The 26692-nt window shown below is 40.7% G+C and overlaps 2 protein-coding genes across 12 annotated transcripts in view; one reads left to right on the plus strand and one right to left on the minus strand.

Moving 5' to 3' along the window:
- Positions 1 to 1766: 1766 nt before the first annotated feature.
- Positions 1767 to 12930, plus strand: glo (heterogeneous nuclear ribonucleoprotein glorund). 4 transcript variants are annotated; one of them, XM_022798455.2, is made up of 8 exons: positions 1767 to 1900; positions 3091 to 3220; positions 3558 to 3703; positions 6013 to 6151; positions 8061 to 8257; positions 8593 to 8964; positions 10947 to 11393; positions 11618 to 12930. In XM_022798455.2, exons 1-8 carry the CDS (start codon positions 1789 to 1791, stop codon positions 11644 to 11646), a joined length of 1572 nt encoding a protein of 523 aa, XP_022654190.1. In that variant the 5' UTR covers positions 1767 to 1788; the 3' UTR covers positions 11647 to 12930. The 4 variants fall into 4 exon arrangements, with proteins under 4 accessions (XP_022654190.1, XP_022654217.1, XP_022654208.1 ...); XM_022798482.2 differs by having other exon boundaries at positions 10947 to 11369; XM_022798473.2 differs by having other exon boundaries at positions 8596 to 8964.
- Positions 12931 to 15090: 2160 nt separating this feature from the next.
- Pkn (serine/threonine-protein kinase N) overlaps positions 15091 to 26692 on the minus strand; it is a 72679-nt gene continuing 61077 nt past the window's right edge. For all 8 annotated transcript variants that reach the window (XM_086977084.1, XM_022805321.2, XM_086977087.1 and 5 more), the window contains 6 exons: positions 26294 to 26546; positions 22757 to 22932; positions 22029 to 22383; positions 21585 to 21730; positions 20355 to 21032; positions 15091 to 20069 (listed from right to left, as the gene is read on the minus strand). In XM_086977084.1, the coding sequence (XP_086833210.1) occupies positions 19920 to 20069; positions 20355 to 21032; positions 21585 to 21730; positions 22029 to 22383; positions 22757 to 22932; positions 26294 to 26546 (1758 nt within the window). In that variant the 3' untranslated portion in view covers positions 15091 to 19919. The remainder of the gene's footprint in view (positions 20070 to 20354; positions 21033 to 21584; positions 21731 to 22028; positions 22384 to 22756; positions 22933 to 26293; positions 26547 to 26692) is intronic.

A 26692-nucleotide genomic window follows, 5' to 3' on the forward strand; every position in this document is an offset into this window, starting at 1 on the left:
TCTGGTGCCGAGTGGCTGGCGCGTACGGCGTCTCTTTCGGGGACCACTGTAGTTGTGTGTTTGATAGCACGCTGCTAGTTTGAGTGACCACCGTTTTAGCACCTATCGACGCTACCTTTCTGATTTCCTGTAAGTTTTTTATGGACACAGTTGACTTGTTCGAATACCTGTGTACGTTAGTGATTTTTCACGAACTGTGAATATGACTAAAATTTCAGCGCAGTTCCATCATCCATAGTTTTGCCGTCGGCGTAGGCCTATACATGGATATATTTGGCTAAGATGCTGGTACAAAAAATATCATCGCCTGAGCAGCACGATACGTCAGCATATCGGTATTTTTCGTTTCGCTATTGTGAGGTCGAGGGCTGAAGGCGAACCACCCGATAATTTTTTGCTTGGTGCGCCTATCTCTGCAGTAGTGTTATTGATAGCAGTCGTCAACCCAACGTGTTCATATTAAAGAGCTCTGTTGAACGTTTGGTTTTTCGGTTCGGCCAACGCCTCAAGGGACATCGTGGTCGTGCCACCCGCATCGTATAGTGGGGAGGTACACCGCACCTATGTCACTCCTACACGTACCGTTCGCTAATGCCTTATAAGTGACACTTACTGACTTTTTGGCTGCTTTTTGGAGACTGGAGTCTCCAAGTATTTAAGCCTTTTAGACGGCAGTCACCATGATGATTCGCATGGCGGACGACCTGCGGCAAACCGTGTCGGGTGGCGCCTTTCTAAAGCTTGGTCGAGTTTGACGAAATTTTTGACGGGCCTATGTTCCTTATAGACCCTCTTTTTATATGAATATTTTAAATTAGTACTGGGTTTGCAGGTAGTATCACTGCAGACACCTAGGGCCATCAGTTGATCAGCTGCACTTTACGTTAGTTTTCCATTTATAGTTCGGAAAAACACCAACTGTGGCTGTACCGCGTAGATGGTGATTCCTTATAGCCGATCCTGTTGCGGTCGAAGTCGGCAGAAATTAAGTTGGACAGCGCTGGGGGTCATGGGGTGAACGCATTGCATTATTTATGTTTAGCTTTATGGACTTGCTTGTTTAGCGGCCTCCGCCCTTCTGTAAGCCGGTTTTCGGGTTCTGCATATATGATCTGGATGGTCGGAGTTCTGCTGGCCGGATCTCCTGCTAAACAACTGCGAAGCTGTAAGTTAAGGAACGTCTTACTAGCCCAAGCGATATTATCTGTAAGGGTCAAACAAAGTACGAGATTAAATTGCTGCTGGCAATGAAAATTTGCCTGAAAGAAAAGCATTCATATGTGCTTTTGGATGTGGACAAGGCTTAATACTCAATACGGTAGTTCTCTAATAGTTTCATATTTACGGAGTTTTAAGTGTTGGTAATGTTTAATGAACCCTAATGGTAGCCATTGAGGTTGGGTAGGTTATATAAGACCACCAAAAATTATTCAGTGAAGTGAAACTTTATGTAAATGTGGAGAAAGCAGCAAGAGCTACGCACGTTGTTGAGACAATTGACAATGAAACGTAACAGCCTTCATTAACACTGAATTGAAAGATTTCATATAAATAGCTATATTGGCTTTAATAGGTTACCAGTGGTGGGTGGTATAGCATTTTATGCGAATAGTCAATGTTTTAATGATGAACAGTTCTATGGCAAATAATGTATTGCGTAATAGTACCTTTACTGACGGGAGTATCGTCTAACGATTAATCACCAGTTTCTGCGTTTCAGTCTATTTACAGTGACCTCCACATTTACGTATTTTGAGACGGAGATACGGCCGGAAAAATCTGCTTAAAATGTCTGAGACCGGCGAGAATTTGGATACGATTGTGCGTCTTCGGGGTATGCCATGGAGCGCTACTGTTGACGAAGTAATCAACTTTCTTGGCTGCGATGTAAACGTTTCGGGTAGGCGTTGATCCAGATACAATGATAACGAAGTATTTAACAGATATAATAACAGCGTGGACAGGTGATAAAATTATCACTAAATATAACTAAGACAGTGATGATAGCTTAAGCAAATGAAATGGCGATGGTGTAGAAGACATCGAGGCATTATCGCTAAAACATAACATCTAAAACTTAATATGCAGTATTGCAATCTGTCTCACAACACGCAATATATATATACATGGCTGATTATTTTTTGATGGTCGGGCTTGCCTCAAGGATACAACTTAATGGTATAAACGCTACGTCCGGAAAGCTTATGTTTAAATATTAAGAGGGTTTTCCGAAAGTTCTAAATTTCACAACGCCGTTGAGATAACTATGTTTGCGTCATGCGGTAAGAAAAATGGTATTTATCGATTGCTATATTTTTAAGAAATGAAAATACAAAGATAAATGGTCAATTGCGACACATTTAGAAAATCGCTTAGAAGAAAGGCTAAGAAAAGTTATTGGTTCAGTCACGAGGGTTCCAGCAAACGTAATGCGTTTTCGTATAGTGAAATGTTCTGTATTAAGTGGCGATGTTAAGGGGATTGGTGTACTTTGTGATACACCGAGTCACCTGGAATACTCACTCGTCTTAAGAGGTATAGGTGCGTGTTGTAGACATGCTCGTTTATCCAGGTCGTACGTGACATACTAAAGCGTTCGTAAGCAATCTCATACCGAGTGGTCACAACCATCTCGTTCTGGTATCTAAGCAAAAATAATTAAAATAAGATGCATTATTAATACTACTATAAATTTGTAATAGACAATATTGGGCTAGCATGATCGGTCCTTTTTTAGCTGCAACCTTAGGTTTTGTCGTTCAGTCAGTATCTTCCTGTATTATTTTAGCGCTTAGATCTCAAACGTTATACTACATATTTTTCTGCTCTAAGAATTAAGTGTACCTTCCCTGAACTCGAAAGAACAGCATAAAGGCTCTGATCTCCTGCACAGTTCTTGTTTCTTCAATCGGGCTATTCATCGGTTATTCTTCTCTGGTAATGTTCAGTTTTGCCTGGCCTATAAAATATACACGGAAGTAAGACCGCTTATAGCCTGCCCTCGTTAATGTCAAACGAAAGTTTGTTTTAAGATGTTGAACTTGTCTTGCCCATTGTTATGATTTCTACGTATTCTCATGCACATCCTAGGTGGGAAGGAGGGTGTTCACTTTACATACACTCGTGATGGTCGGGCGTCCGGTGAAGCTTACGTGGAACTCGTTGCCGAGGAAGATGTTGAGAATGCACTCAAGAAAAGTAACGAAAATATGGGCAGCCGGTAAGGATAAAAGCATACGAAAAGTAGAAACACAAATACACTATAGCAATAAGAAAGACTGCGTTCTAGATAGATTATGAAGAACAGAAAAAGCTCCTTAGTCGATTTTGCTCTGTTTACCCTCAAAAGGTACCCGCAGTTTCACCTTAAATACCTAGAGAGATTATCTTCTAAGGGTGTGTCTGTTCAGTGAAAAATCTCGGGCCCACTTTGTTCGTTTCAACGTTTTATAAGCGCACAGTTGATCTTATAAGTGGTGCTTTAATTTGGCAACTTGGTATATCTGGAAGTCTAAATATATCAGCTCAGGAACTGAGGGAACTGCTATAAACTTCAGGTACATTGAGGTGTTTCGCGCGAAGCGTGCCGAAATGGACTGGTGTGTTAAGAAAAATTCGTCGAATGCGCTTGATGAGGGTATAGTGCGCCTCCGCGGCATTCCGTTCGGCTGTTCAAAAGAAGAAATCGCTAATTTCTTCTCTGGTAAGTGCATCTGATTATAACACATTCCCTGGTGTTACTACATAGTCGGTGTTTCATAAAGTAAACACCACTTTTATTCCCTGCGTAAAGATCGCCACCACTACATTTCCCACTAAATTCCACGAAAAAGACTCTGCTGAGCTTGTTACAACAATCTTCTTGACGTGTATCGTTCCGCAATTGTGCACCTATGAGGAACTGGTTGAGCTGTTTGCGTTATTGTTGGAGTAGCTTTGATTATTGATGGTGCGTAGAGAATGCCAGCTATTTCAAGCGAACCATATCACCTAATGGTAATCGAGATTCTCAGAGGCGATAACCTGTCGAGCGTCCATGCAAATGCGAGCTTCTGCACACCGTAGGATTCGGTGTGGTTTAGGACTTGTTTACTAAACTGAATATCATTACCTGGCGAAACTACCTAGTGGCGTTGTCTGACGCCATTATGGACCTATCAGGTGCAATGTGTCACACTCGGACAAGGAGATTCAATTGATTGTTGGATCATGACTAACATACGATTGAATTTAGCCATACCCCTATCGACATTAAGCATGTTCTGAAACGGAAAAATCAGCTGTTCATTAGTGGAGGCAAATTCAGTAAGGTCTTAGTATTAAGAATTTTGATAAAAGTAACGCGACCTTAGGGCGCTGTGCATGCAAATAATGGATAGCTAAGATTACAACTAGATGGGGCAAACGTGCTGTTATAAGGAAAAAACGGGAAACATTTTGTGGGAGAATAGATTTTATAAAAGTTCAAAGCGCAATAGTATTGCCCGTAGATTAATTATAAAATTGTTAAGTAATGTAAAATATCACTAGGTAATTAAACTGAGAGTCCTTCGATTCTTTCCAAGATCCTTCTATGCCATGTTTAAAGAGGAGTTGTCCATGTGCATTACCGTGAATCGAAGTATTCTTTTAACACTTACTTTGTTGGAAATTCGATTAAGTCAAATCCAGCTACTCTTTCAGTTGTATTTTTCAAACTTGAAATTCATCTTTAGCTCGGCTACTGTGGGATGGTTTTTCGTCATGCGCAAGTGGATAATCCGAAAGATATCGAGGGACCTCAGTAAGGGGCATCTCTATCTGGGGATAAGTGCGTAGTGGTTCAAAAGATGCATGCGAACTATTCTTGCGTGTTACTTCGTTCCTTTTACTGAACCTAATTCAACTAGAATTTCCAGGGACTGGTTTAAATACGAACTTTCTACCAGGTAATGGAATCAGCATGGTAAAGCAGCAAACGGGACAAGTATACCGAGACACAACTTTTGGAAATCACCTCTTTGATGAGCCTTTTTATTGGTAGAAGGATCAACTTGTTGTTATCAGACTACGTGCCTGTCATGGGTGTAATGACTACAAACGATGCTCATCTTACTAAGGGATCATGAGGAAATTATTTACTGAATCTTGCATTAAATCTTCGACATTAGTCAAACCAATGTGCGACAGATTTTTCACTTCTGTGTTGTAGAGAATATTAAGTAGATGTTTCAAGTTAAGCGTCCGGTTACCCCTTGACATTCAAACGCATTCTAACGACTGGCGGCACCTAGCACAAAACAAGCCGCGTGTTTACGCCCAGTTTTGAACCTAAACGTTCTTATTGCACTGGAAGCTCTCCAGCCTAGGGCTAGTCGAACTGTAAATGACTTCGAGGAAGGGGAATTATTGATATTGGTGGTCTTATGGTGCTATACTCACGTTGAAGTTTCAAATTTAAGATTTTGTACCGTTTCAACTAGAAAATAGGTTCAAGAGACAATAACAAAATACCACGTACAACTCACGAAGTTCATTAAACGCAAAACTATGTAAGGCATTGGGATTTAATAACGTTATCTTGCTGTCGTTTTGGCCTGACATACAAAGACATTTTTAATCATTATAGATTTATCCAAACGATCGTATTCGAATACGTTCGAACTTCAATAGACCGGGACGAAAATTGAGAATTATTTTTAAAGCTTTAGTTGTGTTTGAAACTGCGAAGTTTGAATTTCCCGCCAAATGATGTCGGCTTCTTCTGCTGGTTCTATTGGCGACGAGCTTTATCGACATAAAAAGACAACTGAAAGATTTCTGCTTGTCGATGGTACGCTGATAGCGCGAAAAATCAAACGAGCAAGAGAAGTCTAGCAAGAATTGCTATTCGAGACTCGCTCGAGAATCAACACTATCGAGCTCTGGGGCTCGATTAACTGCAGCCACTGGGCTGAAAAATGGGTCGGCTGGTGGTAACAGACAGGTTGTCTTATTGTGGTTGTTTGTGACTTGTTGGGTTTGCTGTTGTAGGGTTGGAAATAGTGGCGAATGGTATAGTCATTCCGGTGGATTTCAATGGGAGGACAGCGGGCGATGCATACGTTCAGTTCGCAACGAAGGAGGCAGCCGAGAAGGCTCTCGAAAAGCACAAAGAGCGTATCGGGCACAGGTGGGTAGACTAGTTGGCGAGCGTCGAGAAAACAACATATGGAGAAATGCAAGGCAGGGTATCTCGGCCCCACTTCCGGGCAAACAAATGAGACATTATGAGACTAACAGGGTAAAATAATTGATCATACCGCTTCGTAATCGATGGGTGATTTGATGATGTGACACGTGGCGCCAGCTATGGTTGATTTTCTGAGCAAGAAGGTTAGGTTTCAATAGGTGAAACTAGAGAGAGCAACAAAATGGAATCGGTGGCGGAACGTCGAACAACGGGAGCAACAGCTACATCTTTAGCACTATTCGGTAACCAGGGATCTCGCTACAGGGTAAAAAGGCTAGGGTCTCGACCTCGTCGTCATAGATATCGCGACAGGCGACGCGCCGCGCCACCTGTGAGACAGATGGGCGAAACGGGAAACTGCGTGTGGTGTATGTGTGTTTGCATGCTGTACGTGTTTGTGAACGCGTGAAGATCGAATGAAGATCATCGAAGAACGGGAAAAAGAAGTGGGAACAGAGCGACGAGGAACGGTGAGAACCTGGCGTTCCTCTTGCACCGTCTGGTAGAGAGACGTTCTCTAGCGTCAAGTCTACCACGCTCTGACTAGCTGACTGACAGCGGGGTTTGCTCTATACGGTAGCTCATGACACGAAGGATTCTTGGTCGTAGGGTGTGGTGAAGATTGGTTGAAGAAGCCGTAACGCAAGGCGAACGCCAGACAACAATCGACAAGTAGATCGAAGTGTGCGTCCACTAACCAATAATTATCAGGTGTTTTGGGATAGGCCAATCCGAGGTGGCTTGGTGGGTTTGTTGAAGGTCGCACGGGTTGAACGAGAGACAGCGGTTACAGACAGCAACAGAAATGATGGATCTTCTGGCAGACTGGAAGGGGAGAAATTTAATTGGCATCGCCGGGGGAGGCGCGGTGCTTTCGTACTGGTATTGCCACAACAGTCCCGAGCCAGGTACTATGTCCAGGTGTGGGCGTAGTAAACGACTCGCAGCGAAGCGTCACCGGCTGGTACAGCATGCCGGCTCAGGTAGGGCTATTTTAGCGATGTCGTGTGAGCGGAACGGGAGGACGGTCCATGGTAAAAATGTCTAAAAAGCATCTAACACGTTGCCGTTGTTGTTGCTGTCTCGTAAATGTATGACGGTAAAGACTGGCGTAGGTATCAGTAATGAGGCCGTGGATACTTTTCAACGATATTTACGAGAATCATTTAAGGAAGTTTCACAAAATTAGCGCTAACTAAAATATCAATGGAATGCGTGACAATTACATACGCATGCTGTTCACAGACGCATTTTTAGAACTACAAAATCGTAAGGATTTGGTGCTTGGTTTTATTTTTTTGGTGAAATTGAGACAACTACCTGTGAGTTTGGAGCACATATTCGGTTTTGAATTTGATTGCTTTCAAAATTTATTTCGTTTTCATATCTGATGTTGGAACTCGAATGGTGATAATTTTTTTGCCTTTGCAAAGTGACCATCATGGTAAAAGAGCAATTCTGTTAGTGGATCAGTTGTGAATATAAAATTATATAAGACCATATATATACTTTTTTTCTCAGATGTGTGTGATGCACGACACGCAGGCTACGCTAGTGCGAAATCTGGTATCATTTATCATAAGTTTTTTGAAAATAACATTGTGTTGCACTAGATAAATTAATGATGCAATGTAAAAATATCGGACTGCTTATATGAGAATAAAGGAAGTTCTATTTAGTTTTCAGATTAATATGCTTTCATAGATAAGAGGATGCACATGTAAATCGCACGTGTATTTTACATGTGCCAGCTTATATTCAGCCTCACTGCAGACGTTCCTTATATTTCGTATGTCAGAATACAGCATAACCGTTAATGTTTCGTTACCTTAATGTCAATTCACTACAGGTATATCGAGATTTTTAAATCCAGTCTGAGTGAGATGGAGAGCTCTTTGAATGCCTCAATGCGACCCTTTACACAAGGTTTCGGCGGGCGTAATTTTGGTGGCCCGGCTCCTCGTGGCGGACGACCAGGTCCCTACGATCGCATGATGGGCAGAGGACCCCCACCGCCGCGACCTCGTGATGATGGCTATGGAGGAGGTAAGCGACGCTTTTTATCAACGCTCGATAGTTCCTACCGCAACTTTCACTTCCAGCATCCTAGCAAAACTTTAACTAGAAGCTTTAATGCTCTTAAAAAAGCACGCGTCGTGATTCATTGAATTCGGCTGTTCCTCAAAATACCGAAGAGGAAAGAAGGGTTTTTGTCGTGGAAGACAGGCGTCTGGGTTACATTCTAATATTTGAGATAGTTGTTTTTTTATTGAATTGGCACGTATCTGAGAGAATTTATTATTTTTATTAAACAGCTGAAGGAGTATCTCAGTCGCTGAGTACTATTGGCTATTTCTCTATCTCTGTGTGCTTTGTGTCAGCAGGTTACGACGATTACGGATACGGAGGCGGACGCAGTCGGGGAGGGAAGTCCGGCTCGGCGTTTGGTGCTGGCGGCCACACTCATGGTCACGGTCATTTGGTGCACATGCGTGGCATCCCCTACAAAGCAACAGAAGCGGATGTCTACGATTTTTTCTCACCGCTTCGCCCCATCAGCATTCAATTTGTGTATGAGGTTGGAGGTCGACCCTCGGGCGAATGCGATGTCGAGTTCGCTACACATAGAGATGCGACTGACGCTATGGTCAAAAATAATGCGCACATGGGCACACGCTACGTTGAGTTGTTCCTCAAGAGCAGTCCCTCGGTGGGCAATAAGGGACACCATGGAAATGGACAAGGACATCATGGTAAGTCGACTGTTTGACAGGTCCGATTTTAGCTCCAGATGTAGCTAGAAAATGTATTATTAGCTGACACATGAACCTGTCTGCGTAGAGACTGGTTTCGCAACCCCGGCGTAAACGTTAGGTTAAATTTTGCCGGTTGTTCAGTAGTCAGCCGTTAGACGAAATGTTGTTTCTATTAAGGTATTATTCGACGGATTTATTTAGACGTCTTCTGAGTAAGCCATTTAGATGAGCGCACCATCAATTAGGGTCCTCTTTTTGTAGTTACATTGTAGAAAAATACTGAAATGACAACGACACAGAGATATCCCTCCCCTTTCTTTTCTAATTAACAAAATTTAATAAAAATTATATAAGCTTTCCTGCGTAGCTAAAGGGACTCAACGTCCTAATTTAAGAAGCAGGAGTCGGACTTCTCGTTCGCGGAACTTTATCGTCACTATCTAATTCCAAACTTGCAAACGAAACGAGCTTAGAATTGGAATAGAATCAGCCGTTTGAAAATTTAATTTTCCAAAGGGAGAAAGCGCCTTGCATTTATTTGTAGACTAGTGTAACACAGATTGATTAGTTGTCTGTGCCTCGGTAATATTTCTGTTATCTTGCGCGTATAAGTATATGTATGCGCATATCATTTTTATCTTATTTAGTACAGAACCGCTTCGGTTATTATAACCTGTACTCTCTACCTTACGCTCCTTTGCTCGATCGATGTTTCGCTAGTCTGCTCTGTATTTTGTCTCTTTGTTGTTTCTTTGCGGGAGCAGCGTAAATGGGGCAGCGTAGACGAGGGTAACGCGACATTGAGCCGAGGGCACAATAATTTTATCCGGCAAGAGACTAGGGGAATATTTAACCGGGCGACAGGTCTAAACATAGAAAATTAACTATTAGTTTTCTATTGACTCTTCTAACTATAAATTGCGTCTAACATGACGTGGGAATTTATATTGTCTGCTAACGACAATAACAGTGACTACATGACGATGACACAGTTTACAGATTATGTCCAGCTAGTATTATAAATACCTTTATAACCATTGATAAACCTATAATATAATAAGCGTTACAATATCGTTCAATATCATTGTGTATTTACAGTACACAAGTTTTATCTAATGGGTGACACTGATGAAGGATGCTACACTGTTTCGTTTATCCAATGATCTGTCAATAACAGCTTGTAGAAACATTGTCAAGTTTTTTCACTATTTTTTTTTGAAATTCAAAATTCAAAAATAAAACCAAATAAAAAATGCAAAAAAAACTAAATAATAAAAGAATAATAAAAAATACGAAAAATAGAGATGTAATGTTTGGCAGTGACGAAGGAAAACGGCAACAAACCTCTTTCTTTTGTTACTAAAACATCATTCCATCGTTAAATTACAATTGTGTGTATGTTTGTTATATTATTATTATATATTATGAATGAATTTGCGGAATTCCTATTAACTCGCCATGGAAATTTTCCATAACATTTATAAAAAAGGGAGTAGATGAACGTACAGCCATTTTTAAACTCTCTAACTGATTATTGTACTTGTCCTTGTTTATTCGCTATAGGCAGTGGTGATTATTGCTAACCAAATCAAAAAGGAAAAAGTCTGCCAGAACTCTCTGTTGGCCATCTAGTACATAGGTAATCGAGCACAAGCTCAGTCGAACAATAAATGTTAAGCTAAAAATAAGAAATACAAAGCTAAACCAACGCGAAAAACGAAAGCATATAATTTTTTATTGTTCAGTTAGTCCCAGGATATTACAGCCGAGAACTAGCTTTCACACCATAATGACAGTATTAGATGGGAAAATGTTCACAAAACTTTCGTCTTTCTTTAGAATTCTTTGCTCTAGAATAGATTCGTACAATACCGACTTATCCCATACAATTAAATGTCATTGCTCTTCCCAGTACTAAGAAAAAAGTGCGCTTACCTCTAATATTTGTTGTTCTTCATGAATTACTTCACTATTTCCAGGCGGTTATTATTCTAACGACTATGATGATTACGGTTATGGAGGAACAAACACCGGCTTCCGCAGTGGCGGGGGAGGTCATGGTCACAGTGGGGGTCACGGAAGCCGTAATGGTGGAGGTCCCGGTGGATTTGGCGTAGGGCCGGTCGGGGGCCATTTCGTGCATATGAGGGGACTTCCGTACAAGGCCAGTGATGAAAATGTCTATCAGTTCTTTGAACCCATCCGACCAATCGATGTCCGCTTTATCGTTGATGCTTCGGGCCGACCCTCAGGCGAATGCGATGTTGAGTTCGCATCTCATCGTGATGCCCAGGAGGCGATGAGCCGTAATAATGCGCACATGGGCAATCGATATGTCGAACTATTCCTTAAGAGCGCCCCCTCGGTGAAGGGTGGCTTTGGCAACGGTACACCAAGCCACGGTTGGTTCCCAGAAAGGACATATTGTAAGCGTTTGGTTACGTCCAATTAATAATTAGCTGATTTATATCATTGTGCGTGTATCTATTCGCTATCCATAATATATAATAGATATTCTATGTCAAATAATTTAATTTCAACAAATCAAATAATTACTGTTACGATCTGTCCTACCTTGCTTGTTTGTCGGAGTACAAAGAACGGTTTTTGTTTTCAACAATAACGAGGTGCAAACTGCTTTCCCTTGCAGTGCCATCATATTCGACAAACGACTATTGATCACTCAGTGACGAGTCAACGTAATACAGCGTAAACGCTTGTGAAACACAATATATTATTAGGGCGGGCGGTAAGGAGATGTTTGATGATTTTGTCGAAAATGTGAAAAACTGCAACCGAAAATAGAGTAATAACCTGAAAAGTCATTACTAATATTAGGCAGGCAAAGAAAGCAAACTTAATTAAGTTTGACATTCATCATATAATAATGAAAACAACAGAAGTATCATATAAACATTATAATGCACGACGGACAATGACAGTCGAAAAAATAGCAAAGAAAAAGGTTAAATGCACACCACACACACACACACACACACACACACACACACACACACACACACACACACACACACACACACACACACACACACACACACACACACACACACACACACACACACACACACACACACACACACACACACACACACACACACACACACACACACACACACACACACACACACACACACACACACACACACACACACACACACACACACACACACACACGCACACACACGCACCACACGCACACACACGCACACACATACACCACACGCACACACACACACACACACACAGGAACATAATGAGCGAGAGAAAAAAAGATCAATTTTGAAACGCGTCCTAAGATGGGCAAGCAAGCCACTCATCATATACAGATTAATATGAAGATAAACAATACCATTAACAACCAGAACATATTATTACTATTAATATTGCTATGAATTAATTACTATTATATAATGAATACAAAAAGTAACGTATATATATATATATATATAATATGCGTATATTCCTATACGAACACACATGGGAAAATAAGCCATGTTTTGGAGGAAGGAATGGGGTAAATCAAGCATGCAGTTATTGTAAACGCAAGCATACAAGACCATAGTATAAGTGTCCTCCACGGGTCATATCGCGCGCTTAGGCAGGCGCAAACGCAACAACTAAACAAATATAGTAAAAGCAGAAAAAAATAAGACGATCACGATAAAGAGTATCATACTCTTTGACGCGATAATAACAACAATAACAACGACAAAAACGTCACGAGCCATTATGGCATTCATTCACTTACTTCACTCACAGAACAAAAGTAGAAAGGTGCAGCTGCGACAGTAACATTTACACACAAGCAAAGAATAGGAAAGAGAGTAATGAAAACTTTAACAGGTCCCACAAAACAAGCGCCACGCTCGTCATCTATATTGTATATCCATCTCTTCATATAATAACAATAAAGAATTGTGCTGTACATCAGTTCCTATCAAATTCCGCGTACTGCTTTCATGTATTGCTTAACTTCAGCATTGTCACTGTTGCGCTGCAAACGGATTAATAAAAAAAAAAGTGACCTAAAAGCGTGCACAAAGCTTTGGTCCTCTCCTCAGTGGTGGTAAACAGGCGAGGGCTAGCAGAATGTCGAGCGATAAACACAACAGCATGTGGCTCAAGAAGATATCTACTTGTTTATTTCGATAATAAAATGTTATCAAGATCGCTGTGTTGTTTTAATCTGGTAATAACAAAGAGTTCCAAAAAACGTTATATATCTGATTAGTATGAAAGGCATGTCTATCTTGTAATATGCATGCAAATGTTCAAAACAACAGCTCAGCAGAGTTTGAGCTAAAAGTTTCAGAAAATTTGCCAAATAAAGTATCACGAATTTGAAGCTGTCACAAACAATATTATAGTCTGATTATATGATATCATTATGTATCATTAGTACAGTTATTTGCCTGTTTGATATTGGAAGATCGAAGTAGACGATCAGCAGGTTATACCGGCGGATTACGCCCTAGTGCGCCCTGATCTGGTCTGAACTGTGATTACGTAATTGCTAATCTCAGGAATTAGAGAGTGGCGTGAGATGGTCGATAAGGATCGCATTCTATCTGAGCATGTTACAAAATTTACCAGAAGTTTGCCATGACAGGGCAACTCTGAAGCTGCCGATTTGTACGGTATTTATTTATTGTTTGATCTTGTAAAATTATTGTTTGCGTGTTTTCTATTAGGGTGGGTTGAAACCTCAAACCCATATAAAGGACGCGCTAAATGCCTCCGAAATGAAGAATAACTTTTGTTTTTGAACTATCAGCATCACAGTTCTTCTGATTCTTCCATTTTGCAAACTAATGCGGGCTTCGATGTTTGAAAAAAGTTCGATTTAAATTTTGATTGCATAACAACTGAGCCCGGTCACTTTCGTGTGTGGTTATTCGCCTGAGCGCTCTTTCGAGTTACATGTGGTCAGCTCTGTTACATTGACGCGCCTATCGTGTGTCGCGTAAAACGGTGAGCTGTACCGAAGTTTTTGAGATGAAGCTTGAAATGAAACCATCGCTGCACGCTCAAAGACACGATGTCTGCCTTATGCTGTACCTTACTGCACGATTCTTATGCGAAGAAAAAAACTGCTTTTGACACCGGCCCAACGTTGGCCGTCATTATGAATTAGTTTCACATAGCTGTAAAGTTTATGCAGCATTTTTTTAAAACTTTTCTAATTATCGCAAGTGATGCCGCTCTTTAACTGAACGACCATCAAAAATGTTTCTGCACTGTATTCGCCTGCGAACGGCTTCTTCCCAGTCTCAGCATACGCTATAACACTGTCATAACCAAAGGTCTGAACTGAACCCCAGTAATTTTTCAGTGCATTGCCATATGACACTTGTGAATACGGCCTATAAGTAAGCAAATCAGTATCTACCACTAATTAGATGAGATAATTTATAGGTTGATATAAAATCAGTAAACCATTAAGTAAAAAGAGGCACAGGTTGATGAAGGATGAGAGCCTGTTTTTTACAGTTTATTTAACGGTTTACTTTTATCAGACCACATCGTCAGGCATCATCGGCCTCTACATGTCACAGTTAAGATTCTATACGTCGGCAAAGTTATAACAGTAGTAGTAATAATGGTTAACATTTAGGGTCGTGCATGGCGTAGCGCCTAGGCTGGCGGTACAGCATTGCACAAGACATGACCTCCCGCTCGGATAAACTCGGATCTTTGAGCTGATTAGAACGAGCTACACCAAAAGACGTGTGCTACTACTATACGACTATCTGTGTTGTTGTTTGTTTCGGGGCATGTGACCGTATAATGCTGCTAGATACTTATGAAATCGCTACCGGCAGTTGCCATTACACATTTATATGTATTATTAAATATATAATAACTATTTGGAAAATTTCATATCGTATAACATTAGTAAAAAGTAAGTCAAAAAAGTGACAAAAATGCGTTGTTTTTTTTAAAAAGCCACTCTGGTAACACTGTATTAATGTAAGAAAATACATCCTTAAGTTTATACTTTTTAAAATTTTTAGAAAATTAATAGAAAAATATCCGTTATGTCAACTGTTGGTAGTCATAACGAGCAAAATTACATCTTATCGAAAATAAAAAGACATGAAATATTTTTATCAATTTATTAAAATATAGCCCAGAGGTGTTTGCCCGCCACAAAACCTTGTCGGTTGAATTTTAGAGCGAATAGTTTATCAGCAACCGCCGTCATTTAATTTTTGCAGCTGAGTAAAGGTAATGTTTATCTACTTATCGGCGCATTGTCAAAAAAAACTCAATCAGTCGTTGTCACCAATATTGCCGTCTTTTTATCAATTTTTATTTATGGTGGCTGCGCGCCGGAAGCAGATAATTGAAACCATTTTTTCCACTCAACAAAAGTCTCGTTCTCGTCTCATTCACATCGCTATTTAGTCTTGCTTATCAATATCCTTTCACCCAGAGAAAACCGCAAAAATCCTTATCCAGCGAATCAGCCATCCGCTATCCCACAACTACACCGTCCTTTGATATTCGTTCGTTCTGAACCTTGGATAATTCGGTCATGACAAAAATCTAGTGAGTTACGTCCGGCCAGATTGATTCTGCGCTATGTCATGCCTTGTTTTTCTTAATTTTTTTCCATTATGATATATTTAACCTGCCTTAACACATGTATTGTACTAATATTATATATATATATATATATATACTAGTATTTACTCGAGTATCGAGTCCTCTATATGTAGCCTCCTTCAAGTTCGATATCTTTTGATGTTGATGGGTTACTACCGCACTTGATTGAGTTTGTTAATATCGCCCCGCCGTTGCAGTTTTCCTACTTTCTTTCAAGCGGGGGACGCATCCAGCTGATCTTGCATGCCCTAGTCCTAGTGTCGCATTTTAACGCATCAATAAAAAAAAAGACGAGGTGTTTACTTCAAAACGTTTGTCCAGCCGAGTCCCTAATTTCTGACATCTTACGAGACCCCTGACTCACATCTTTTAAGAGGAGACACACAGTATTCTTAACGAACAACAGTTTTCCTCTGTTATACGCCGCTAGTGGTATGATATCATGTTCCCATTATTTACGGTTATCTATCATGTGTATGTATATATCTACATAAAATGTTTTTGAATGAATTTAGTGAATCCATCTCATTGTATATATATGTGTGTGTGTGTGTGTGTGTGTGTGTGTGTGTGTGAATGAAGAAGGTTTTATCTACATAAAACTGTAATAGTTGTGTCAACGTCAATACGTTGGTCGGGGTAAAACGTTTTCCAGCGAAAATAGTAATTACAGTACGTGATAATCGATTCTGCAAGTGCCGCCGCATTTTTATAGAGACGCTTAAATAAGCCTCTTTATTTTATTTTATCTTTATTTTATTGTTATTAGAAAGGTTAAAGGTAAAGTTGCGGTAGCGACTAGTGCCGTTTCGATATCCAGCGGATGAGGAACTCGCCAAACACAGCCTTTTGCAGTTTATCGTGGTATCCAATACATGGATAATTCATGTAGATATAAACTAACGTATCAATATTTGTGTATACATTTTTTTTCGATAACCTATTTTTTTGCAACTATCTGCTTTTGACAATGTTCGATTGTTATTAATATTAGAAGGATTTCCAGGTCGTAAGAGGATGCGCAATTTTGAAAACTTTTGCGGGTGCTTCAGTTACGTTCTCCTGCGGTTTCCTAATCGTCTTCACTGTAATAACATCGATTCACTCTTCACAATTTCTGCAGGGGGTAAACGGCGGGGCAAATGTAGAACTCTTAGATGCGAGTTCGGCTTTAATATGAATAATTAAGCACACGAATCGATAGACCAAAGCCTAACTCGTCGATACTACAAAGGCATTTGTCAAGATCTACATTTGTCAAGTTTAATTGTATAAGGATGATGTTATCGCCATAACTATTTGTGTGGCGTTTTTCGAAGTTAGCCTTCTCAGCGTATAAACGCAACGTAGTATAACAGTGTATGGCCATTAGTTTGTGTCTTAAGTTCGTGTAGTTCCCATTTCATTATCGTCAGTTTTCTCTGCCACATCTCGTTCCGCGCTTCCGTTTTGACGAATCTGCAATCTATTTCAGTCAATTCAATCGAAAACTAACAACGGCGATAGAGCACAAGTCGCTGACAAAAAAACTGAAGTTGATTTTTTGCCTACCGTGATGGTTCGTTATTTCATCTAGTGCTTAAGCCCAACTGTCCTTTGCTTAAGGTCAGTCGTTGTATTCAAATATCACCAATTATGATAGCAAATAGAACAGATAATTGGCTTCGTCTATGTGACAACTATAGAAGCAGCTACCCAATGATTCGCGCGGCAAACAACCTTTCATCCATAACTATAGTGCCGGTCGGCCGTTTTTTTTCGGTGTTACCCCCATATTGTGAGATTACTATTATTATTATTATTATATCATTGTAGTACAAATTAGGGGCATTATTACATATAATTATCCGTATCAAACAATTACATTCGGGGTACACCATACTGTGACTATGTTTAAATCGTCTTCTTAGCTTTTTCTCGAACCAAAATAATGTGCTCAGGGAATTAACATAAACTTAGCATATTTATATAAACAATTCCCAAAACCTCTCCGTTTCCCAAGATCGACACTACGTATTGATGAGTTCGTAAAATAGCCATGCGCAGATTACAAGAGTGATCTAGCAACGAAAAACAGAGCAATTAATTAGATCCAGAACCGGCTGACGCCTGACATCAACAAGAACACCTCAGGTAAGAAAAGCTAAACGATCCTCTTACTTAAATAATGAACTTGTCTTCATTTGTAATTTAAGTTGGATATTTGGCGATATTATGACGGGACTGTAAGCATTCAGTTTCAAGTCAAAATCAATTCTGTCAGCTACCGAACGTCCGCTCGCATATCGCCTGCTTCAAACAAGTACATACTCTGCTGAGGCCCATATGTAAACCAGATGGGCGCTCGCACCGAATGCGCGCAGTTCAAAAACTCGCCTTTTCAAGCCGAAGGTTAAGAACAGGCTTAATGTTTATTGGCACCGAAGAACCGTGCCATACGGAACGCCTCTGTTAGACGACCGCGGGATCGACGATTATCTCTATGAACTTCTTTCACCTATCCTAATAGTCTTAATATCTAATCCTACACTAACTCACCGTTAAATAGATTCAACAAGGATAACGGGGCTCAAGAACCAACACCACTTATAAATAAGCAGATATTTATCCCTTCCGCGCAGGGAGCTTGTTAAAAGGAAGTTTTTTCTCCCTCCGAAGTTCACATATCTCCATTTCCTTACATTTGCCCGCGTACATACGACTTCCTTCTTTTATATCCTAACCACATCGGCTGTTAAATGGGCCACAGTAATACACGAATCACATAGAGATTAATACTAATCATAATGCTTCCAACGTCAGATCGGATAGTGATGTCACTGTGTTGTTTGCAACTTTCAGTATGGTGGGTACCTGGTAATATATTTATGCATAAACGCCTATCATGCTGATCGTGTTTGTTGTTAAAAATAGTAGCAAAGGTAGCCAGGCGAAAACACATACAGACCAACTGCTAATTTTCTAGCGATAATCTCCTTCAGAATATTGCGTGTGCTGTTGTTACTGCCATCCAAAATACAAACGTCTGCGTACCCCTCAGTTTGTCGTCTCTCTACTCTGTACCATTTTTAACAATGCATCGTACATGTTTTTTTGGACAGCTTTTGCTAGTCGGTTAAACCCCCATTCCCTATGTTCAAATATTTAATCTGGGCCCGGGTATAGTCCAGGCATCATTAAAGGGTGCTATTTCTAGCTCCCTAATCTCACGACTGTCGTCACTTGTTTGCCGCTTCGCCATGAAGCAAATCTACGGTCATTAATTGTCTAAATTATATATAAAACACGCATACACACACGGCGGCGGAGCTACTAGCAAATTTATATATATGTATATATATAAAATGGGCAAGAAAAAGAGCTTGTTGACCTCTTTGCTGCCATCCCTAGAAAAGATGATAGAGAGGCTTGAATAGACATCTTTATATCCTACCATTTAGCAGCGAAGTAGCTACTCGTGTTTGTATAACCTGCTCTGGTTATCACTGTAGCAGGTATATAAGGTAGATAAGGTATATAGGCGAACCACATAGCACTGTACATGGCTGTTTCTTTTGACAACCAGTTGACAGATAGTTAGGACGATCCGCATACAATGGTGAGTTCTTCGTCGTGCAGATCAGTCAGTCAGTCAGTCAGTCAGTCAGTCGCAGCAGAAATGCGGACGAAGCCATTAGTACAAAACGAGCCGTGTGAGAATTAGTGTGATTCTTTTGTCATTTACCCTACCGCCGTGTGTATCGACTTCTTTTAATGCAGTAATAAATTACAGCATATTTTGATCAAATCGAGAAATCTAGCTTGTTCGTACTGATGCCGCTCTCGCCTTAGTCGTTCGTGTTTGTGCCTCCCTGTCGTTGTTTTTGTGAACGGCCATCACTACAGTCGTGAAGTTATCATTTGTCCAACAGTATTATTTTAATTGCTATTAGTTATTATCGTGGTGATATAATAATAGTAAAACGTCGCAACAATAAAAACTAGTACGGTAACTGGTCGATAGTAGTGGCCTTATTTAGGCTTATTTATCTTGCTGACAACAACGATGTGCCACAGCTGGTGAATTCATGTATACAGTCATTCAAGATGCGGTAATGGCAGGCGTGTTTCTTCCCTACCGTAGTGCTCTCTTGGAGTGAGGCCTTTAGAGATTTAGAGTTCGATTTGCGGTTAGTTTAATGCAGTTAACTGATTAGAAAAAAAATGGGATGCGACCCAACAAATTCTGCTGAGTGTGGTCTACCACACTCCCTCGATAAAACACATAGTGCATACAGTAGAGGATCAAAACATTAATTATGATTTATCATACTGCAGATTGGTTAGCACCAATCGCCCATGAACGTGAAATTGTCGAACTGTCGCTGATCTTTTTGAGTAAGCGCATTACGATTTTCCTTGGGCGGGGTAAGAATTGGTTTCTCTGATGTGAATTCCGTATCAAAGTTGGACACATCTTCCATGTTGCGTACCTGCAATACAATCATGTGACGATAACGCGGAGCACAGAAAATTAAAGCATCGTTAAAAACGATTGTGTAAATGGTAGGTTATCTTATTGTGGCCTACACTGCATCTGGATCACTTAAAAGAGATAGGAGTGTTTTAATGTTCAAGATCTAAATGTGTCTTATTTCTAACTAGGTTCATACGTTTATACCGTACGCCTCTCCAAATCTAAATAAATGAAATAAAACAATTAACACTTGTGGTCATGTTTGTTCTTTTGCCGCGTCCAATGCAACGTTGTTACATACCGTTGGCACAAAAGGCGGCTTCGTGCGTTTGGCCAGCAAGTCTTCCCAATTTATATTTCTAAAGAACGCCTGCTTTTTAACGTCTGATGCGTCCTTTTCCGTTGCGCCCAACCGGCGTTCAGGGTTCTTGCGTAATAGGCGCCGCATAATGGCGATGGCTTCGATTGAAAGGAAGCGCGGGTATCTGACCTCATCATGGACGATGGAGTCGAACACCTCCTCTTCGTCATCACCTGGAAACGGTGATTCACCGACTAACATCTCGAAAATAAGCACACCTAAACCCCACCAATCGACCGCTCGTGTGTATGCCGACTCGGTAAGCACTTCCGGAGCGAGAAATTCCGGAGTCCCACAGAATGTGCCGGTCTTGTCGCCGAAACCCATGCCCTCTTTGCAGAGACCAAAATCGGCTATCTTTACATAGCCATCCTTATCCAGCAGGAGATTGTCCAGCTTGAGGTCCCGATAGATTATTTTGTTGTCGTGCAGATATTCGAGGCCGAGTACGACGCACGCCGCGTAGAAGACTGCACGCGGCTCATTGAATATATCCGTGTGGATATGCATCATCAGGTCGCCTCCACAAGCGTATTCCATCACAAAACAAACGTGCTCAGGTGTTTGGAAACACGCGTGTAAATTGATCAAAAACGGATGTTTTGTTGCATTAGCCACCTATAAAGTCAATCGAAAGAGGTACGGAAAACACAAGGTCAGAAAAAAGATTCGATGATCAGGAAAGGTTGCCCATGAAAATTCACACTTAAAACATGTGGGGCGCTGAAAAAGGCACAATGATTACAAAACATGTGATGTTTAAAATACAAGGCCATGTTAGACCATGATAGTTGATTTAAGCGGCGGAAGGGGGGGGGGGTCGCGTTGTTACCTCCAGTACTATGTTAATTCGACTCACCAGCGCCACCTTTTCGGTCAATCATGTACGTGTTGTTCTGCCTTTGAAAAATGAAAAAAGCGTGACAAAATTGTTCTCACAAACCTCAACCGCTGCCGCCATTTCCACGATGCCAACTGAGCAAGTTGACAAAGTAACTGAATTTTCTACTAAGCGTTCCTATCAAGACGGCAACTCTACTACGATGATATAGTCACGGAAGATAACGTGATCTCCGTGTAAAACATTTTCATTGTCTGAAAATGTACTGTGCACGTTAAATTTGCAGGTATTATGCTGACTCTTAATCACATGTGTGGCAAGACACCTACCTGAAATATCCTTTTCTCGGCTAAAAGCGATTCGAGTTCGTCCCTGGCGAGGATATCGGCCTTCTTAAGGGCCTTGATTGCGAAGTATTCGCTCGATGATTGATGCCTCGATAGAATAACCTTGCCAAAGTGTCCACGTCCTAACACTATATGAAAGAATGACGGCAGTGTTTAGTAAGTACTCCGATAATTAGCTCACTTTTATAAAAGGACGAAAATTTTCAAGAAATCCACGGTCTAATCAGCCGCCATAATAGTGAAGACCTCTTCGGCCTCTATGTCCAGAATATTTTTAATTAAAAAAGCAAATTTTTTTAATTAGAAACAGATAATAGCGTCTTCAAGGGGGTTAAATAGCGTTGCTTACTATTTATATAGCTTATATAATGCCTAATTTTCCCCACGATTTCACCTTTAAAAGCAGGAATTCTAATAAGAACTTGCCTTTGAGCATTTGGAAATCTTTAAGCTGTAAGAGTTGAACAGCGGAGGTAGGGACCGGAGGTGGAGCTGCCGTTGGAAGCACAGGTGGAGTGACGGGAGCCGAGCCACTTGAGACAATGCCAATTACCGGTTGTCCGGGTTCTAGCGATGTGTTGCTTAGTGAGCGAATAGAAAGCTTTTCCCCGCTGTCGGTGCTTCCACTCTTTTCTCTTGGCCCCACATGGATGTTGTTGTTATTATGATGGATATTGTCATCAGTACAAAGTGACTCCACGGAACCGGCCAGATCAATGATGGGCTGGGGTGATGGCTCGTGTGACGATCCCCCGCTCGACGAAGGTGTCGAAACGCTCTCCTGATGTGGCGCACAATATATGTATATATAGATGTAAGTATTTATATGTCCAACATTTATATATTTATTCTAATAATAATTTAGTAATCTGACGATGGTAGGTAAATCTGATATTGTGAGACAAACATAACACAAGGCCATATGTCAATGGAAGTAAATTTCTGCCATTTACGTTAAAATTTTTCGTCTCAAGCGGCTACTAGGCAACGAAACAACGAAAAAAAGAAACTTTGCCAGTTTCTAGAAATATAATTAAGACAAACGACATTCGCACCTATTGCATTTGGGCGATTATACTTGTATCTTGGCAAAAAGCAAAAAATCACTTTATTAACCTAAGAGGATTCCCATTCGAATAAAGGATAACGATTACCTGTGACGCTGAGTTGGGAAGGGCGGACTGTACAGCGCCGAGGATTCCGGCAGCTCCGCGCCCTCGGGTTGGTCCTAGCGAGGCGCCATTCATCGACTGATTGTTTTGCTGTGACTTTTTGCGCCAGCGAATCCAGGTAACGATATCGATATTCAATTGATTTGGACGCGGTGTTGCTGAAAGGACACGAATAGAAGTGAGGCTTATTTTTTCGATAGAGCTAGCACTTATTATAGAGCAGGCCACAATTAACGAGCACATGCACATATTTAGCCCGTAACAAACGTACCAAATGATGCGATGAACAGCATTTCGGTGATTGTTTCTGTCAACATTACCATTACTCAAGCACTTTTCCTACATGACACCAGCCTATTTGCCTTTTCTATCACTTCAATGTCGCAAACAGCAAGGTAACATAACATTTTGTTCGAATCACAATCAACTAACGTTGACAAAATCGTCCATTTATGCCTGTTCAATGACCGTTCTGAAACATGTGAGAGTGCCGTACAAACTGTCTCCTTACTCTGCAAACCCGATTATTCATTGTCAGACTGACTAATACGCGCTCCGAGTCTTCTTAGAACAAATACTTGGATCCCCTTCCCCATTTCTGGTAGAAAGGAAACTGCTCTTTCAAGAGTTGTTCAGCCCTTACCCACTTGGCGCACAGGCCGTTCAGATTCGGGGGCAACCTTCGGCCGAGAGCAATATAGCTGGCGATGACTCACACTGGTCTTCAGGAATACCCTACGGAACTGAGTGTTATGTGGAAAACAAAGGTCCTGCCACTATAGATACGTCACCGACTACTAGTAGAACTACTACTGCTATAAGAACTCTGCTCCTATGGTTTACTACCAAAATCCTTACAGCCCAACCTTCTCCTCAAAGGAGCACTCGCTTTTTGAATTCTTACACGCAGATGGCTATGGAAAAACGCCGAGAATCATAGGAAAATTCCGATCTACACACGACTACTAGGTTTCGTCTCACCATTTCCTAGGCGCACACCTGTTCTACTAAATTAAGCAAGTACTAATCTATCCCTCGTTAGCGTGGCTAATCCGACTAAGTACGTCCTAGTTGGGTTGGTCAAGCCTTTGTTAGGCACCTATGAAACATCTTACAGTTATGTGACATGAATTTAAAGCTATCTTTATAGTCAGTACCATTTTCGAAACTACATCTTAGCATTGAAAATCACTCCTAGCTAAATGCTATACCTTGCACATAATAACCACATATTCACATATGTAAATGTCGTTTCGCGTCGCGGGTTCTGTTCTAAGAAACCACAACCACTGCCTCTGTTGTTGAATGCATGTCAGGGTACGAACTTATCCCGTGGCTTGATAGAAACGGAGCCCGTTTAACTTAGCTTTGAATTAGATACACCTATCTGCGGAAAAATACTCGCGATTTCCATAGAGAATACAAAAAGCATAAAATGAATAATCAAAATACAGCTTTTTTTTTTCTCAGGATTTGGTAAAGTAAGATGGCGGACTATTCGGAAACTGAAAAAACCTCCTGCAGCACCAAGTTTCCCTGCGCTTTCCTATAGCCACGTACAGTTTACGCGAGAATCACAATAAATATTTCCTGAAGTTATACTACTACACATTTGAACAGGACCAAGTAACATGAACAGTTCTATACAACCCAACGAGAAGTGGGTATACCTGGGTTAGTAAAATCGTTTACGACCAAGACCAGGTAAGTTCGTATGTGGTTTCAGTAGTGACTAAATGCTGACGTTAAAGGTACAATGGCGGTTGAAGCTGTTATGATGTGACAATGATTAATGTCTGGGGACGAATGTGCATTAATGGAACAAGAATAACGCACACGAAAACGGTAGCCAATAGGAATCAATGAACGCAGCGGTATGTCGATTAATAGACTGTACACGTAACAAAAATATCCGTATGATAGATTACGATCACGGTTGTAGGGCATTTTACGAAATGGCTAGAGGCAACTGCAAGCCCCACTTGATTACATCAACTCAGCTTCTATTGATTATAGGGTTCCTGTTAAACGTTCGTCTGCTTCTACTCTTATATCCTTTAGATTAAGCTGGAATATTATCTTGTGGCGCTGGCTAGCATGATCCTCAGATATGAACTTGGGAACGCGAGGTATATTCACCCCTTTCACTTCTGCGCAGCCTTCACGTTTAGTAAGAGCGCGAACAAACCTGACAGAGGTGATATCGGTAATAGGTCAGGACGAGATAGTTGTTACAACTTTTGCGATGACTAACATTTACTATATACGCACTATAACATCAAATATGCTAGATGTTGACACGCAAAGTAAAGGTTGTTAACTAACTCGTCTATGGGACATCTTGGAGTCAAATCTGATTTCTATCAACATGACGACATGAACAGCCTTTCAGATATCCTCTTAATCACAAACATAACAGAATTTTAATCTGAGATAACCGAGTTCGTTTGTACTCGTAGTAGTTTGCGCACCATGTTACCCTTTTCGCATCGGCAATATTTGTAAATAATCTACATCTACTGTATTGTACACTCACATGGGCAATTTAAAATATCTACCAGAGGAGGCGGGGTGGGATAGGCGTTAGTTGACAATGCTTAGTACTAAGGAGATCGATGCCAAAACAGGGGTTCGGTGGGGTTAAAAATTGTGCATTTTGAGTTGTTGCTACCTGAAAAAAATTTTAACTTATTCGGATCTTGACTGTCAGTAACTGACAGGGATACAAAAGGCCATTAAAAAGTCGCCCAGAATTAGAGCAGAGAAAAAAGCGTTCTCTTCCACCACGACAACTCCGGACTACGTACAGTTAAAACTAACCAGTAATCATTCAGAAAGCTTAGAAAAGGATTTCAATGTATTAACCATGTAGCCCGGATTTTGCCGCATCAGAGTACCATCTGTATGAGTTCCTGCACAGCATCCTTAGTGGTATTCATTTAGCTTCAATGGAAGAGCGCAAAAATCACTTGCGATCATTTTCGTCTAGAAACCACAGAAATTCTACAGCGACTGGATTATTGTGTAACCAAAAAATAGCAGAAGTTCATTGAATGGAGTTAAATTCTTCTCAAAATATTGAAAATGTTTGCCTTAATTTCGGCTTGAAGATCGTTAGTACTTTTTCGACCACCCAATAGATATATATATGTCTGAGCTGGAACAAAAGTCAGTTCGAAAGTGTTCACCGTAAAAACTCTCGTTTTCTACATCTTGCAGCTTTAATAACCGTAGGATGGAAATTTGAATTTCACCTCAGTTTGTCTCCAAAGACTTGACAGTCAAGTTGCTTTTTTAAACCGTCAGAAACTTTTACCCAACCCTGATTATAAACAAAATACATTTTATTTTACTATAAATTAGAAATTCAATTATCAGACTATGAAATACTAGCAAAGACCTCCGATCATTGTTATACATAGTGTTTACCTTCAATAGAGATACGATTTTCTATAGTGTCCTTCTACAGATGCCATTTTGCCATAATAGCAACAATGAGCACCTTACTCATAGGCGTACCTTTGTCGCGGAATAAATGTTTCTGCCTTTTAAGCTTGGCTTGTCGCGAGATCATAGGATTAATGAAGCGGATCTCGGCAAAGATAACGCCCTGAGGTTCCAGCTCAATCGCCATTCCGTGTCGGTCCTCGCCGACGAATTCTTCCAAACGAACGAATTTTAGACCACACATTCCTCGCCAGTCTTTCCATAGAACTTGTAGCTCGAGCTCTCGTGATTTCTCGAGCTCAATTTGGAAGCGCTGATCCCACGCCTAAATAGAAGAGAGCCAAATAACATAAAACAGTTCCGGGTAGATAAAACCCACAGAAATACGCAGAAAACAAAAATTCCCAATTATCATTATCCGTATTATGTTCATATACATTGTGTAAAATCAGATATAGTAAACCCAAATAG

The sequence above is a fragment of the Varroa destructor genome, unplaced genomic scaffold (assembly GCF_002443255.2).
Source record: "Varroa destructor unplaced genomic scaffold, Vdes_3.0 BEIS01000001.1, whole genome shotgun sequence".
NCBI classification, from domain to species: domain Eukaryota; kingdom Metazoa; phylum Arthropoda; class Arachnida; order Mesostigmata; family Varroidae; genus Varroa; species Varroa destructor.

Excerpts from the sequence above, each read along its gene's own strand:
- glo (XM_022798455.2), top strand. The coding sequence starts at position 1,789 with ATGTCTGAGACCGGCGAGAATTTGGATACGATTGTGCGTCTTCGGGGT. Across the intron at positions 1,901-3,090 it reads CTGCGATGTAAACGTTTCGG|GTGGGAAGGAGGGTGTTCAC; the intron begins GTAGGCGTTGAT and ends TGCACATCCTAG. Across the intron at positions 6,152-8,060 it reads AAAGAGCGTATCGGGCACAG|GTATATCGAGATTTTTAAAT; the intron begins GTGGGTAGACTA and ends AATTCACTACAG.